The 18,029-nt window shown below is 41.4% G+C and overlaps 1 protein-coding gene across 1 annotated transcript; it reads left to right on the top strand.

Annotated features, from left to right (window-relative positions):
- Positions 1-751: 751 nt before the first annotated feature.
- ARL4D (ADP ribosylation factor like GTPase 4D) lies at positions 752-9,023 on the top strand. The gene is made up of 2 exons (XM_040331802.1): positions 752-1,024; positions 7,179-9,023. Exon 2 carries the CDS (start codon positions 7,292-7,294, stop codon positions 7,892-7,894), a length of 603 nt encoding a protein of 200 aa, XP_040187736.1. The 5' UTR covers positions 752-1,024; positions 7,179-7,291; the 3' UTR covers positions 7,895-9,023.
- Positions 9,024-18,029: the final 9,006 nt, after the last annotated feature.

Here is an 18,029-nt window from a genome sequence, read left to right as displayed (position 1 = left end):
GGAGGAGGGCAGAGGGGGGCAGTGGGACAGGAGGAGGGCAGTGGGACAGGAGGAGGGCAGAGGGACAGGAGGAGGGCAGAGGGGGCAGTGGGACAGGAGGAGGAGGGCAGTGTCACAAGAGGGAAGCAGTGGGACAGGGCTAACTTGTATTCTCAAAGCCTAACTGGACGAGTAGAACTGCAAGCAGCTGATTGGTTAGTAGGCAGATCTGCTCCAGTTCTGGTATATTCCCACGTTTATCTCCTGATTAGTAATGTGAATTCCTTTCATTCCTTGCGATCTTAGAATACCGATCACTGACTATATAATAACATGAATCACTGAGCACGTCACACGGAGAGGGCAAGGAGTGGCCGTGGAACAAGGGGCGGGGATTCCTCCGTCACTTCACTTAGCACAGTCCAGCTTCAGGGAAGTGGTGCTGTCGTAGTTTTGCCGTGACGTAATAAGGTGGGCGTGGCGGTGAAGCAAGGGGCAGAGTTATCCCCGTGTCACCCCCCTGTGTAGCGGAGGAAGGCAGTGAATGAAGAACAAGGGGCGGAGTTTCCCGTCACGCCGCTGTGGAGTACGGAAAGCTGCAGCGGAGTGGTTAAAGGAACATGGGCGGGGTTCTCAGGTGACACCGCCCAGTGGAGGATAGGGAGGTAGCGGTGTTCTGTCAATAATTCCAACTTTCAAAATCTCCAACCGGGTGTACTGCGCATGCGGCAGTGGCCGAGATACAAGGGGGCGGGGTATTTGTTTACACGTCGCCCTGTGGAGCTGTAGCGGTGGCAGGGAGTGACTAAGGACGAAGGGGCGGGTTTCCTCTGGTGACGTTGCCCTGTGTAGTGTAAGGTTGGGATTGCAGTGGAGGCGGCGCATAGTACCGAAGGAGCGGGTGAAGGGAGAGGTTGTGTACGGTGGATGTGATTATTATCGGGTGATATAAGCGCTGTGCACGCCTGTATTCCCCTCCATGCTATGGCCCTGTGTGCCCTCCACCCCGCCGCTGTGTGATCGCCGTGCTCGCCCTCTATAGGAGGTAAGTTGTCGCTGCTCTGCAGGCCTGCAGCCGTGTAATGTGACCCCATATTATTGTTCGTAGAGGAGAGCAGAGTGCAGTGATTGGATCCTTCCCATACACACCATGTCTCCATCGCCATCTCTGGCGCCCCCTCCAGGGAGAAGAAGGGATCCTTCGTTCCGGTCCTCCATACACCCCATTCTGTCCAATCACTGAGCTCCTCTCTGCACTATGATGTCATCATTGTCCTTGTTATTGCTAAACTTTCCTAAAACATTCCCATCATCCTTGTCTTGTGTTAGGATTGTGTCCTTCTCCTATGGGGGGGCACACAGCGATTTTATGATTGTATGATCGATTAGGTTTACTGTCTGATCAAAAATACGATAGGAAGATCATTCAATGTAACAATCTTGGCAAATGTTCCACTTCCCTACGATCAAGTTTTTGGTCTAGGCCAGCAGGAATAATTTTGTTGAAATCGATTGCTCAGTATCACTTGTTTGATCATTCGTGGGTTGGATCTTAAGATCCGATTGTGGGAATAGTCATTCCATCAGATTGTGATGTGTATGGTCATTGGAGATGAGGCCACAATCCACGAGGGGGAGGAGATTGTGCTTCATCAGAACATTATCACTTTTCCAGTGCTGCCTTTACTATATATATATATATATATATATATATATATATATATATATATAATTTTTTTTTTTTTTTTTTTTTTGTTTGCTTAATTTTAATATATATCATTTTAACATTTTCTGACCTACTCAAATACCCTTCCCTAGTGTTAAAATTTGATTTACAGTTTGTTTTAGTAACTTTAGATTTCTTTTAGTTTTATGCAAATTTAATTTGCTTAAAATTGTATTAAACTTTCTTTTGTTTAAATTGATTTCAGTTTTATTTACATTTTTATTTAAAAAAATATTTTTTAATGTAATTACATTTTATCTAAAAAAAATTTGTAACCTAGAATATTTTTACACAGATCTGGCTGGATAGCAATTATTTTGGTAGGATTGTGCCTAACTTTTTGGCCTACTTGAATACACTTCCCTACTGTTAAAGTTTTGATTTATGTTTTTGTTATTCATTATTTGATTTTAGTTTTATTTACATTTAATTTGATGTTTAAAATGTAACTAAAATCAAATAAATAAAATTTGATTTACTTTTTTTTTCCATTTATTTATTTGATTTTTAGTTGCATTTTAAACCTCACATTTTAAACAAATTAAATTAAATGTAAATAAAACTAAAATCAAATAATGAATAACAAAAATGTAAATCAAACTTTAACAGTAGCGAAGGGGGGGAGGGTATTCAAGTAGGTCAAACAATTAGGCACAATCCTACCAAAATTACCATCCAGCCTGAGTGCAAATATGTTACAAAAAATAAATATAATAATAATAATAATAATAATAATAATAATAATAATAATAATAATAATAATTAATAATAAAACAATTTTTTTTACCATTAGGGAGGGTATTTGAGGATGCGTGAGAGAGAAAAATACGTCCAGCCTGACTGAAGTGCAATTATTCTAGGTTACAAAAAATATATTAAAATGCACATAAATATAAAATACACATGAATAGAATAAAAATTAAATGCATTAAAAAATAATCTAATTTTAAACCAATTAAAGAAAATTTAAATAAAGAACATTGTTTAAAGTTTTTTTTTTATTTACATTTTCTTAATTTGTTTAAAATTAGATTAAAAATAATCTAATTTTAAACAAATTAAGAAAATGTAAATAAAAAAAAAATAAAAAACTTTAAACAATTTTCTTTAATTTACATTTTCTTAATTTGTTTAAAATTTGATTATTTTTTAATGCAATCTAATTTTAAACAAATTAAGAAAATGTAAATAATAAAAAAAAAACTTTAAACCATGTTCTTTATTTAAATTTTCTTTAATTTGTTTAAAATTTATTTTTTAATGCAATCTAATTTTAAACAAATTAAAGAAAATGTAAATAAAACTGAAATCAAATTAAAGGCCATTAATTAAAAAAAAAAAAGATGTAATCAAACTTTTAACAATGTTTTTAATTTAATTTGTTTTATTTACATTTTCTTTGTTTAAAATTGGATTATTTGTTTCATTTTATATTCATGTGTATTTTTAGTGAAATTTTTTTTTGTAACCTAGAATAATTGCACTCTGGACAGTAATTATTTTGGTAGGATTCTGCATAATTTTTTACACATCTTCGAAATACCCTTCCTAATGTTTAAAATGTGCTTAAAACATTTTTTTAAGTAGTTTTATGTCATTTTGATTTTAGTGTTATTTTATTTGCTTAAAATTCGTTTTTTTTAAGTAATTTTATTTAATTTGTTTATAACTTAATTTTTTTATTTAATTTAGCTTTTTGTTTAAATGTTTTTTAAATTTTATTATTTTTTTTAAATTAATTTAACATCTTGTTTTTGCAACATAGTAGTTATGAACAATTGCACTCTTAATGGTCAGGCTGGGCGATTAGTTATTTTGGTTGGATTCTGCCTAATATTCTGACATGCACACGTACCCCTCCCCCTCCTCCCTGCTGTTAAATGTTAATGGCTTCCAGAACGTGGATTCACTTCACATCCCCCGTTAATATGTTTTTTTTTTTTTTTAATTACTTAAATGTTGTGAGCAGACCTTAATGTTTATTGAGACGTGGTTGTCAAGATGTCTGGCCTCATTGACGAAATGTCCTTTCATCCGTTCTAATCCATTCAGTGCTGATTGAGTTGTCTTAAAGGTGCCCCCGCCCAGAGCACAGGAGGACGTCTGGCTCCCCTATAGAGGTGTAAAGTGCCCATCAGATGGGCCTCTGAAGTGTAGATATGTACGAAGAACATCTGTCAGACATTACCACTTTTAAGTGATTGGACAAAAGCTTTAACATTGTCTAATTACCCCCCACTCCTGAATTTAGCTGTACGGGATATTTGATGGTGCCCATAGACATGAGACTTTAGGGAAGATGACCAGATTGGGTCTTCTCATTTCTAGGCGTTTACACCAGATGCAGGGGGAAGGAATATTCAAACGCATACCAGAAAAAAGCCAATTATTCCAGTTATTCTGGTCCAGATCATTGCGTTGCAACACTCTTTAAAAAAACAAACCCACAATAATATTTATATTATATTAAATTATATATCGTATACATTTTAAATGAAATGTATAAAAAAAAAGGAATGTCATTTATAAATATGTATTTTTATATACCTTTGAAATTATATATTTCAAAGGTATATAAAATTCCCTTTTTTTTTTTTTTGTATATGTATTTTTACATACCTTTTTTGAAATATATAATTTTCAAGTGTGTGTGTGTGTGTGTGTGTAAATACATATACAAAAAAAAGGAATTTTATATACCTATTTGAAAAGGTATATACATTTTTTTTTTGTTTTTTTTTATATACCAAGGTATATAAATATACATATATTTATAAATAACATTACAATTTTTTTTTGTGTTTTTTTTTTTTTTATTTAAAATGTATATGATGTATAAATTAAATACATTTCATATTTGAATAAAAAAATATAATTCAAAATTTGTTATTTATAAATATTTTTATAAACCTTTGAAATAAATATATATTTTATTTCAAAGGTTTATAAATCACATATTTTTTTATTTAAAATGTATGATTTATAAATACATTTTGTGTGTGTGGTGTACACACAGGGCTTTTTTTAGGCCTTTTTTTTTTTTTTTTTTTTTTTTTAGGGGAACTTGGTTCTGGCTCAGCCCTTGGGGGGGGGGGGGGGCGCCTGCTCACCACAATCACTTGTAAACACAGAAGTCTGGTTTCTGTGTTTACAAGTGACCGCTCTGCACTCTGTGTGTAACCACCCCTGAACTCTGCATTCTGTATGTAATGCAATCCTGGTATTTAATGCCCCTTTAAGATCTTCCTACTGTCTGTGAAATCTCAACGGGGTCGTGGTTGAGTTCCTGCACCTATTTTCCTAAGGGAAAAAAGATAGAGATTATATATAATCATCTCTATCTCTCTATCTCTCTTTTTGAAAAAAGTGTGTGTCAGGGCTAAAGGTGAAAATAACTTGAATCAAAATGAACACAGGGGGTATATAGGAGTGAAGTCCCACTTTATTAAATTGGTTGACCTAGATAATTGCATGCATCAGATCCATCTATTTGTACATTAAGTTGGTCATAATAGATCACTTCAGCATTTTGACTTGGCAGGTAGATGAATGTAACATCCCTGTTACTGTAGCTTTAGACTTACGTAATTTTTAATTATGTAAAGTCTTTTTGCATAAGTCAAACAAAAAAAAAAAGCTTTACATACCACAGCATCCCTATGACTATACCTTGTTCCGTTCCATTTCGACTGCTTTGCATTTGTAATTTCGTGAGCCAACAATGACTCAATACATGAAGTCACTCTCCAATTGAAAAGAAAGAACTAGTATGTCGAGTTTACAGAGTCCAGCCCGAGATGGAGCTGAGTAAAGGGTTTTTGTTATTGAAATTTGCACTTAATGCAGATTCATTATCATTAGATTTTATCAGGAGCTATATATAGTGCAAGAGCCTCCCTAACTAAATATAAAGGATGTGGATTGTCCTGATAGACTTTGGTGCCCTATGTATCTTAGAGAGACCTTTTTGTGAAGTTTAAAACAAAAAAGATGTTTCCCCTACAATTAAAGCGGTGGTTCACCCATAAAAACGACTTCCCCCTATTACACTGCCCCCCCGCATTACAATACGATTATGCCTTTAATTTTTTTTTGGCTGCTGTACATACCTGGGTACAGCTATTCACCCGTGTCCTCCGGGTTGCGAGTCCCGCGGGAGTGGGCGTTCCTAACATGGCGGTGATTGACGTTTTGACTAAAAAACGAGCTCCCCCCGTCGCGTAAGCAGCGTCACGATTGGCTGGAAGGAGCCGAACGGCGAGTCGGCGCTATCCTGCGCATCGCAGTTCGGCTCCTTTCGCCAGTCGTGACGCGGCTTACGCGACGGGGGAGAGCTAATTTTTTAGTCAAAACGTCAATCACCGCCATGTTAGGAACGCCCACTCCCGCGGGACTCGCAACCCGGAGGACACGGGTGAATAGCTGTACCCAGGTATGTACAGCAGCCAAAAAAAAATTAAAGGCATAATCGTATTGTAATGTGGGGGGGCAGTGTAATGGGGGAAGTCGTTTTTATGGGTGAACCACCGCTTTAAGCTTTTTTTTTTTTTTTTTCCCCCTCCTGTCCCACCATCCACGTCTCTGATCTTCACGATCTATGCTGCTAGGAGAAGCTGCTTTATCTGACCTACTGTAGGGATTTCTGGTTGCTTCTAAACATTTTGGTTCCTTTCTCCAGCACCATAAGATGCCGATTTGAAAAATGTATGGGTAGGCTGATTGCACCCAAGTTGATCGCCCAACTTGGGTACAACCAGCCTGTTGGATTTTCTCATGCGATTATTTCCAGCGGCTATAGCACCCATGGTTGCAGGAAAGGAAATCGCACCATCTATGGCAGGCTTTAGTCAATGCAGAACACAGTAGTAACACAGGTGATGGGTAAGTACAGTGGAACCTCGGATTACGAGCATAATCCCTTCCAGGAGAATGCTCGTTACCCAAAGTACTCTCATGTCAAAGCGAGTTTCCCCATAAAAGTCAATAGAAATTTGGAAACTTCAATGGCATGCAATACCGCGCCAGAGGCAGGGGGGCGCCGGAGAGCCTTGGAAAAGGCCCGAGGACTGACCTCGTAAAGACTTTGTTCCCGAGATTTTCCGTGGTCAGCTGTGCTGCCCTCTGGCCTTTCCGTGCATTTCTGGATGGCGATGTTCTGCTCCGGCACCCCCCACCTCAGGCCAAAAGCAGTACTGCACACAGCTTTGGCCTGAATCCTGCTTGTTTTGCGAGACAACACTCGCAAACTGATTTCCGATTTTAAAAAATACAGTGCTTGTATTGCGAAACGCTCGTTAACTGTGTTACTCACAATCCAAGGTTTCCCTGTATAATATCTACAGGAGCTGTAGGGACAGTCTGATTATACGCAAGTGCCGTTCACCCAACAATAAACAGGGCAAAACATGCATTCAAACATCTATCTTCTATCTGCCAGATGTATAATATTTTTTTTTTTTTTTTCCTTTTTTAGATAAGACTTTCCGAGTGCAGTCAACACTTCTGATTGCTATGTGACGTCTTCAAAGAACTCTCGTACAACCTTGAAAAGTCTCTGAGATCTATTCGTTGACCAGTGGAAAAAACATGGGGAATCACCTTACCGAGATTGCCCCCAATGCCTCCTTTCTCCCAGCCTTTCACACTCTACACGTGGTCGTCATTGGGTTGGACTCTGCTGGAAAGACCTCCCTCTTGTATAGACTCAAGTTTAAGGAGTTTGTGAAATGTGTTCCCACCAAGGGCTTCAATATGGAAAAAATCAAGGCCCCGGTTGTGAATTCGAAGCCAATCACTTTTCAGGTCTGGGATGTCGGTGGCCAAGAGAAACTTAGACCTTTATGGAAATCCTACACCAGAAGGACTGATGGCCTGGTGTTTGTTGTGGATTCTTCTGAAAAAGAACGCATGGAGGAAGCCAAAGTGGAACTCCACAAAATTACAAGGACTTCTGAGAACCAAGGAGTACCCGTTTTAATCCTTGCTAACAAGCAGGACGTGGCGGATGCCGCTTCTGTATCGGAAGTGGAGAAGTTACTAGGTGCTCATGAACTCGGCACGTCCACCTTGAGTCACATTCAGGGCTGTAGCGCTGTGGACGGCCGAGGTTTGCCCCAAGGACTGGAGAAACTCTATGAGATGATCCTGAAGAGGAAGAAGATGCTGAGGCACAGCAAAAAGAAGCGATAAACTGATTTAGACCAGAAAGACTTTTGCGTTTCCATCATGTTCTGAAACCAGAAAAATTAATTAGGGACTTGACTGGTTCTGATGGTAATACAATCTGATTACAGAACAGTGTTTTTGCTGCCTGGCCCAGTACAACCTGCATGCAAAACATCGAAACTGGAGTGAAAATATTTATTTACTGGTACTTTTCAGACTGCCACATTCGGGAAAACAAAGGACACATAAGCGTGACTCTCCAGGAAAACTGTTAAATGCACAATTGACATATGTACGTTACCTTTTTTTTACCCGCCAAAGGAGTTATAATTCTGCTTAGCCAGTCTTGTGATTCACCCATTTTTGTCACAATTCATTGCTACCGATGTGATTTTTTTTTTTCTTCTTCTTCTCCTCCTTTATTATTTATTCTGATATTTTTGTCAGTTGGCTAGGCAAGATATATGGGGGGGGGGGGGAGCTAAACAGCTTGAAATCCTCTGGCTTTATAGTGATGCAGAAGCACAGGACCGCTTGAAGAGAATTATAAGGCCCAATTGACATTAGCGCAGTTTTGGCTCGGTTCAGTGCATGTGAAAACTTCATGCAAAATACATGAGATCTGTGCCGTTCTAGTCAATGCCCCCCACCGACCTCCTTTCTGCATTTTCATTTCCACAGATCTGTATCTATAGTGGTGCAGTTTCACATGCATTTAAATGCAATAATTCTAATTTAATTAATTTTATTTAATTAAATTACCTAATAAAAATGCACAAATATGAATGAGACAGATTGGAATTTTTTTTTTTTTTTGGTGGATAAAACAATTCAGGTTTAAAAAAAAAAGTACACTAGGCTGTTTGATTAGAGTTCTGCCTCAATAGCTTTTTTTCTTTGTATGCATATGTTTGTCATTCTTCTTGGATGATCACTGCACAGGAATACTGACAGAGGGATATTTCACTTATTTAATGAAAAGAAAAAGGGTAGCATTTAATGTCTATATAACTTGATCTTTCTTTTTTTTATATATATTTCCACTGTTCCTTCACACAGGATAAAAGGTTATGTTTTTTTGTTTAAACCTCTTGTACATGTTTGTATGAAGCCCACCTAATTATTTATATTAATAAACAAAAATTAGAATGCATCATAAAGTGTGGAATTTATTTTGCGTTTGTTTAGAAAGCGTACCGCAGATATAACAAAATGCCAACTACCGTGTTTCCCCGAAAATAAGCCCGGGCCTTTATATATTTTTTTGACAAAAGACCCAGTAGGGCTTATTTTCGGGGTAGGGCTTGTCATGTGCTGTCTTCTCTCCCCATCTCCTGGAACGGAGTTGAAAGTGCCTGTAAAATCATAAAATGCACTGTATTACAGCCCCCATACCATGTAAAGTGTGCACCGTACCTTCCTACAGCGCCTTCCTTGGTCCTTCCGTGACCCGCCTGATCGGTCTTCCATGCTCTGAGCACTACAGAGGGAGGGGGGCTGAGATACACGCTGACAGAAGAGGAGTAGAGCAGCGGGGGATCAGCTGAGTAGTGCCGCAACAAAGGTATTCACCAAAGAAACATACACAGTCTAGTCCACACAACCCCAAACTAGGGCTTATTTTCAGGGGAGGGCTTATATTGCAACCTTCTCCAAAAATGACAGTAGGGCTTACTTTCGGGGTAGGTCTTATTTTTGGGGAAACACGGTAGATACGTACTCCCAGGGTTTTACAAGAATAAACAGCAGGTCAAAAGTAATTTTTGTACAACATTTAAATTTTATTTTAAAATGTTACTATTGTAACTGCCTAAATTTGACTTTGAACTGGTCTATTGCAGGGGGATGGCAACCCCTGGCACTGGTGCCGCAACCCCCGGCACACGAAGCCTCTTTTGCGGGCACTTGACCCTCTCTCTGCATCAGCAGAGCAGCTCAGGGAAGTGTCAGTGAGACAATGCATTCCAATTTCAGAGTTCCCCACGCTGCACTTGCACTGAGAGGGAGGCACTGTGCCCCCCCACACATTGTAAAAGATGGGAAACATTGTTTGGTTCTCTAACTTTGCTGTAGCTGCAATAGTCGGCTTTTGTGATGGGGAAGAGATTAGGTGAAGTTCTGCTGGGGAGGGGAGGCGAGGCGGTCCTTGTTTTCAAAAGGAGTGTCACTGGCCACTACTAAAGCCAATTGCAGTTCTGCTAGCCCCACCCACCATCTGGAGGAAGATGACTCGCTTGTTTGTCACTACCAATCTTGGAGAAGGGATTTTACTGTAATTTGAGAAAACCCCAATCGGGTGACAATTTGTGGAATTACTGTTGAGCTTCTGGGAACTTTTTTGAAATTATTCCTGAACCTCTGTGTCACTTGCTACTGAACCCCTGCACTCTGTGTCCCTTTAAGCCACAGCCAGTGTTCAGCCCAATGCAAATCGCACCCAACTTTTCTTATGGCGCAGAGCGCCGCACTTTTTTTTTTTTCAGCTGCGAGGGCCCAACTTATGATCCTACACACAGGCCCACTGCTTACTAAAAATACCCCTGACCTGAGCTCATCATTGCACATCCATTCCATATGCTTGTATGTGATATCGCATACAAGCACATATAAGCACATGGGCTGAATGCGAGAGGTGGATCAGCAGGATGAGCGTGCCAAGGCAGGTAGATGTCTCGTCTCTGCTTCCTTTCACCACTCTGCATATCATCCTAGATGAGCAGGAGGGTACAACGGTGGGGCAGATGTGCAGGGGGGTACAGTGGTGGAAAAGACGAGAAGGGGGTTCCGCAGTGGGACAGGAGAAGGGGGGGTCAGTGGTAAGACAGATGTGCTAAAGTGGTGGGGCAGATTTGATCTGAGGTGTGAAGTTTCAGGAATTGAGTCTAATCTGAGGCGTGAGAGTGCAGGATGTTAATTTCTCACTACTAAAGTAGTTTACAGCATTTACTTATAAAAAATCCTTTTGTGATTGAGTGTCAAGTTAAAAAAAAATTTGTTATAAAATCGGCACGCTCAATTTCTCTGAAAACATTTTTTTGGAACACTGTGCTCAAGGTTGCCTTCCCTGCGCTTTTTTTTTTAATTTATTTTTTTATTTCCAGTCATGGCACCCTTTAGCCCAGGGGTGCCCAACCAGTAGCCCGGGGGCCACACGTGACCTGTGGAGCACTCTGATGTGGCCCTCAACCTCCTGCTCTGGGATGGCAGGTTGGCAAGCCCAGGTCATGGGTTGCCGACCCACCATCCCAGCACAGCAGTTTTGTGAATGAAGCCGCTGGTAGAGGAAGCAAGTGGCTGTGGAGCAGAGCCACATAAGCCGATGCTTCCTGTACAGTGCCTACTCCTGTCAAAGGTGGAGTGATACCAAATTGCCTGAGACAGCAACAGCTGGCGATACCTCAATGGAAGACGTTATTAAAGATAAGTTTACTACGCTATTCACTGTGTGTATGTGTGTGTGTGTATATATATATATATATATAATATATATATATATATATATATATATATATATATATATATATATATATATATATCTCTGTTCAGCAGTGGTTACTGGGCTGCTTTCAAACTGATCCGCAGGTGCAGTGAAGCTGCAGGTTACCTGCACAGAGCAATAGACTTCTGTTACCTGCAGGTTTGTTGCCTCCTTTCACATGATCGGTCTGACCCAATCGGACTAAATATTCATTTCTATGGAGCAGTAGATGTAAACAGACTTGTTTGTTTACACCCGCCTACCTAAAAAAAAAAAAAAAAAAAAAAATAGAAAGGGATCTGCCCCCTTCCATCTGGGGGAATCGGATTGGATCAGAGGGCCCATAGAGTAGAGTGGGCTGGCTGTGTCCCTGGACACGGACCTGTCATCCTTCTGCTCATGCTCATTGTGGCCCGCGACCAGTTAACAATTCGCTTAAGTGGCCCTCACTCTTCAAAAGGTTGGGCAGCCCTGCTTTAGCCACTTGAAGACCAGGCTTTTTCTAGCATGTATATGTGTGTATGTGTATATGTATATGTGTATATATATATATATATATATATATATATATATATATATATATAATGTATTTATTGCAGTCTTGAAGTGGTTACAATTCTGGAGGCACCTAATTCTAAAATGTAAAAAGAAACAAAAACGAATTGTACATATTGAAGCAGCACCCACATGTAAAACACCCAATGTTAAAGCTTCGTTATTCTTCCCAAGAAAACAAATGTACCTTTGCATAATGGTACTGACTAGTATTTCCGTGTTTCTCGTCTCCCTCACTTGGCTAATGTGACCCCAGTGCTGAGATAGGGGCAGGGGAAGGGCAAACAAGGATGCTGTGCAAACCCCTGACGTCCTTCTCAACTGATGACCTCATTGGTTGCTAGGGTGCTGGCGGATAACAGGTTGTAATGGTGCACAATAAAAACTTGTGGTTTTGTGCAACTAAAAGGCAGGCTTCATCTACCCACTGGCTTGTAAACAATTTTTGGGCAACCATTCTCACTGGGACAGTGAGAGGAAATCTCTAATGGTGGACATGCATACTTTGATTCACATACCCAGGGTGGATACACATTTAGTGTGTTCATACACAGTTGTGGTCTTAAGTTTACATACCCTGGCAGAATTAGATTTCTCAACCATTTTTCAGAGAATGTGAATAACACAAACTATTCTTTCACTCATGGTTGGTGTTTGGCTGAAGCCATTTATTATCAGGCAACTGTGTTTACTCTTTTTACATCATAATGGCAACAGAAACTACCCAAATGACCCTGATCAAAAGTTTACATACCCCAGTTCTTAATACCGTGTATTGCCCCCTTTAACATCAAAGACGACTTGAAGTCTTTTGTGGTATTTGTGGATGAGGCTCTTTATCTTCTAGGATGGTAAAGCTACCCATTCCTCTTCCTGTAAATTCTTGGGCTGTCTTGCATGAACTGAACGTTTGAGATCTCCCCAGAGCAGCTTAATGATATTGAGGTCAGGAGACTGAGATGGCCTCTCCAGAACCTTCACTTTATTCTGCTGTAGCCAATGACAAGTTGACTTGGCCTTGTGTTTTGGATCATTGTCATGTTGGAATGTTCAAGTATGTCCATGCGCAGCTTCCTGGCTGATGAATGCAAATGTTCCTCTAGTATTTTTTTATAATATACTGCATTCATCTTGCCATCAATTTTGACCAAATTTCCTGTGACTTTGTAGCTCACACATCCCCCAAAACATCAGCAATCCACCTCCGTGTTTCACAGTAGGAATGATGGACCTTTCATCATAGGCCTTGTTGACTCCTCTCCAAATGTAGCATTTATGGTTGTGACCTAAAAGCAACATTTTGGTCTCATCACTCCAAATTGCTTTGTGCCAAAAGGTTTGAGGCTTGTCTCTGTGTTTGGTGCATTGTAAGTGGGATACTTTGTGGCATTTGCGTAGTAATGGCTTTCTTCTGGAGACTCAACCATGCAGCCCATCTTTCTTCAAGTGCCTCCTTATTGAGCATCTTGAAACAGCCACACCACATGTTTTCAGAGAGTCCTGTATTTCACCTGAAGTTATTTGTGGGGTTTTCTTTGCATCTCGAACAATTTTCCTGGCAGTTGTGGCTGAAATTTTAGTTGGTCTACCTGACTGTGGTTTGGCTTTTAACAGAACCCCTAATTTTCCCCCCTCACCTTCCAGGACAGCTACTTGAGAGATGATTGGCTCCGCCCTCTACAGGAAACACAAATCGGATACAGTTTAAAAGGCCCCTCCCTTTCCTCTGACCCTCAGTTGTTTAGAAGATCAAGTAATCCTCCACCAAAAGTGCACTGAGGGAAAAAAAATAGAAACGCATAAACACCACCACCAGGTAAACAAGGTCGACCAGTGAAAAGTAGAATAGGGTGGGAATATAGACGCTGTCCTGGAAGGTTCCTGGAAATACGGTTACCGGTAAGTCTAACAAGGGTTTTCCCCCCTCGCCTTCTAGGACGGCTACTTGAGAGGATAAGCAAGATACTATACCTTAGGGAGGGACAACAGCCTGAAACACTTTCCTACCAAAGGAAAGGTCCTGGCTGGAAAGCATCTGAACTTTATGATGTTTTACAAATGCATGAGAGGATGACCAGACGGCAGCTTTAGCAATTTCTTCCCATGATGCTCCCACTCTTTCTGCCCATGATTTGGCCATGGATCTCGTTGCATGAGCCCTAATTCTAGAAGGAGGGATGCGACCTGACCCTTTTGAATGCTTCACAAATAACTTCCCTAATCCACCTAGCAATAGAGCTTTTAGATACTATGGACCCCCTCTTCGGGCCACTGAATAACACCAACAGCTGGAAGGAACTCCTCAAAATCACTGGATTTCTCTAGGTAAAGCAGAAGACATTTCCAACATCAAAAATTTGAGAGCTGGTTCTCAATTCTTCTGCCAAGAAAAGTTCTTGTCGGAAATTCCGATTGTATGCAATTCCGACGCACAAAAAAACATGCATGCTCGGAATCAAGCAGAAGAGCCGCACTGCCTATTGAACTTAATTTATCTCGGCTCGTCGTACGTGTTGTATGTCACTGCGTTCTTGACATTCAGAAAAAAATCCACGGTTTTGTTGTCAGATTTGTTCCGATCGTGTGTACGCGGCATTAGAGTAGCCTTTCTCAGCCAGAGTGCCATGGTATCCTAGGGTTCCTCCAGTGGTTGCTAGGGGTTCCCTAAAAAAATGCAATTTTTTTTCCTCCCTCAGATAAGTAACTACAATGATCTTTTTACAATCTGTAAGCAGGAGATTTTTCAAAAATGTACAGTAAGTATCATTCTTCCCACTGACCATTGCACTAATATTGGTGTGAGCTGTAAATCTAGAGTTTCAGCAGGGGTTTCCCTGAGACCTAAAGGCTGGTGTGTGTGTGTGTTGACACTGAAAGGGATACTGGTATAACTGGGTTTAAATCGAAGAAAGTATTCCTTCAAACCATGAAGGTGCAGTGCAATTCGTTTAGTTCCCAATCAAAATTTGGACAATTTGATCCAAATCACAATAGTAAGCAATGTACTGTAAATTAATCCTGTGAAATTTGATTTGAATTTGGAAATTAATATGAGATGTAATTCTTAGATGTGAAGAATTCAGCAGCTGCATTCGAATCGGGGTAAAAAAAAAAATTGAATTTTCCAAATTTATTGAATTCAATTTGGTTAAATTAGGAAAATTTGAAATCATATTAAAAAATTAATAAACGCAACTAAGCGAATTTAACTAAACAAAATTAGTTGATTAACGAATCGAAACTAAACACATTTTTTTCTTGTTCTGCACATGTCTAGTGCAGTGTAGAAGAGACCATGGGCCAGATTCACAAAGAGATACGACGGTGTATCTACAGATACACCGTCGTATCTCTGACTTGCACTGGTCCTATCTATGCGCCTGATTCATAGAATCAGTTACGCATAGATAGGGCTTAGATCCGACAGTGTTACAATGTGTTACACTGTCGGATCTTATTTTCGATTTAAAAATGGCGCCGGGGGCGTTCCCGCTGATTTACCTTAAATAATATGTAAATCAGCGAGATACGCAAATTCACGAACGTACACGGACCCGACGCAGTCTTCTTACGACGTTTCCGTAGCGGCTTTCCCGTCGTATACTTACCCCTGCTTTTATCAGGCGCAGCCAATGTTAAGTATAGCCGGCGTTCCCGCGTCGAATTTGAATTTTCTAACGTCGTTTGCGTACACCGATTCACAAACACGCGCGTCGCAAGTCACGCTCACGTCGAAACCACTGACGTTCTAGTGACGTCAGTGGGAGCAATGCACGCCGGGAAATTCCCCGGACGGCGCATGCGCATTTAAATCGGCGCGGGAACGCGCCTGATTTAAATAGTACACTCCCCCTAGCCGCGGAATTTGAATTCCGCCGGGGAATTTAGGATCCGCCGCCGCAAGTTTGGAGGTAAGTGGTTTGTGAATTAGCCACTTGCCTCTCAAACTTGCGGGAGCGGATCTTAAAGGGGTGGTTCCCCCTAAAACAAATTTCTAACAAGACATTCGTAAGACTGCTTACACTGCGGGTAGGCTGGCTTTTGTTTTGTTTTTTTAGTACATACCTCGATATCGCCGTTTCGTCCCTTGGCGGTGGGCGTTCCTAGTTGATTGACATTCCTCCGACGGGCGCATACTGCACGTCACGACTTTCCGACAGAATCCGAACGTCATTGCGCAGGCGCCGTATAGAGTCGGCTCTATACGGCGCCTGCGCAGCGACGTTCGGCTTCTTTCGGAAAGTCGTGACGTCACGTATGTGCCCGTCGGAGGAACGTCAATCAACTAGGAACGCCCACCGCCAAGGGACGAAACGGCGATATCGAGGTATGTACTAAAAAAACAAAACAAAAGCCAGCCTACCCGCAGTGTAAGCAGTCTTACGAATGTATTGTTAGAAATTTGTTTTAGGGGGAACCACCCCTTTAAATCACGTCGATCGAGCGGATCTATAGATCCGCTGATCTACGTGAATCTGGCCCCTTGTTCTTTTCCAGGGCTGGTACTGCTCTCAAAGGCCCGGATTCACAAAGCACTTACGCCGACGTATCTCGAGATACGCCGCGTAAGTGTAAATATGCGCCGGCGTATCTATGCGCCGTGCCCACAGAACTAGAAACGCCTGATAATAGGCTTCATCCGACCGACGTAACTTTCTTACGCCGGCGTATCGTGGGCGCATATTTACGCTGGCCGCCTCCTTGCAAATATGCAAATGAGGGAGATACGTCAATTCACGAACGTAGTTGCGCCCGGCGCATAATATACGCGGTTTGCGTAAGGCTTACGTCCGGCGTATAGTTATTCCCCATCTATGAGGCGCAACTCATGCAAAGGTATGGACCAGGGAACAGCCGTCGTATTTTACGTCATTTACGTAGTAGTACGTGAATAGGGCTGGGCCTAGGTTACGTTCACGTCGTAGGCAGTGATCCATCGTATCTTAGGGAGTAGTTTCGACGTGATTCTGAGCATGCGCACTGGGATACGTCCACGGGACGGCACATGCGCCGTTCGTTTTAAGTACTTCTATGACGCTTGGCCCATCATTTGCATGGGGTCACGCCTCATTAGCATGGCTCACGCCCACTACCACCTACGCTGGCTTACGCCGAGGAAACCCAGCGTATCTTTAACAGCGAGTGGGAGCGAGTGCTTTGTGAATACTGTGCTTGCCGCTCTGCGCTGCGCCGGCATGGCCTAAAAAAGATGCACTACGCCGGCATAAATATGTGCCAATGTATGTGTTTTATTTAAATTAATGGTGACCCCGCGTATTTTACGTTTTTTACGAACGGTTCATGCGCCGTTTGTGAAAGAATCCCAGTGCGCATGCTCGAAATTTCGCCGCAAATCGTCATTGCTTTCGACGTGAACCTGGACGTAAATGACGTCCAGCCCTATTCGCAAACGACGTAAAAAAGTCTATTTTTTCAACTTACCTGCCTTTGAGAATCGGCGTAAAGATACGATGGCGCAGATTTGAAATTACGCCGCCGTAACTTGTTGCTGAATCTAGCCCCTAGTTTTTTTTCCTTCAACCCAGCAGTTTGAAGAAAAAAAAATACCTGACAGCTCCAGTCAGAGCCGCTGTACTAACAATCTGATGTTGGCCTCACCTCCTGAGTCTGTTTGACTTTGCGCTTGAGGCAAATCTATTACCTGAGGAGAAGGGGGTTGTTGAGAATGCTCCTCCTCCTGAGGAATTGGGTCAGGATAACTGTAATGGCGCGTACACAAGGTCAGAATTTCCGACAGAAAAAGTCAAATGGGAGCTTTTCATGGGATATTCCAACCATGTGTATGCCCCATCTGATTTTTTCTGTCGGAATTCCCGACGGACTAAGATAGAAAGTAGGTTCTCTGGGCCAGATTCAGGTACAAATACGTTACGCTGCGGCGGCGTAACGTATCCCATTTACGTTACACCGCCGCAGGTTTACAGCGTAAGTGCCTGATTTACAAAGCTCTTACCTGTAAACTTGCGGCGGTGTAACGTAAATCCGCTCGGTGCAAGCCCGCCTAATTCAAATGGGGCGGGCACCATTTAAATTAGGCGCGTTCCCGCGCCAAACGTACTGCGCATGCTCCATCCGTCAAATTACCAACGTGCATTGCGCTAAATA

The sequence above is a fragment of the Rana temporaria genome, chromosome 12, assembly GCF_905171775.1.
Source record: "Rana temporaria chromosome 12, aRanTem1.1, whole genome shotgun sequence".
Classification (NCBI taxonomy): Eukaryota; Metazoa; Chordata; class Amphibia; order Anura; family Ranidae; genus Rana; species Rana temporaria.
This window is presented reverse-complemented; position numbering and strand designations above follow the sequence as displayed.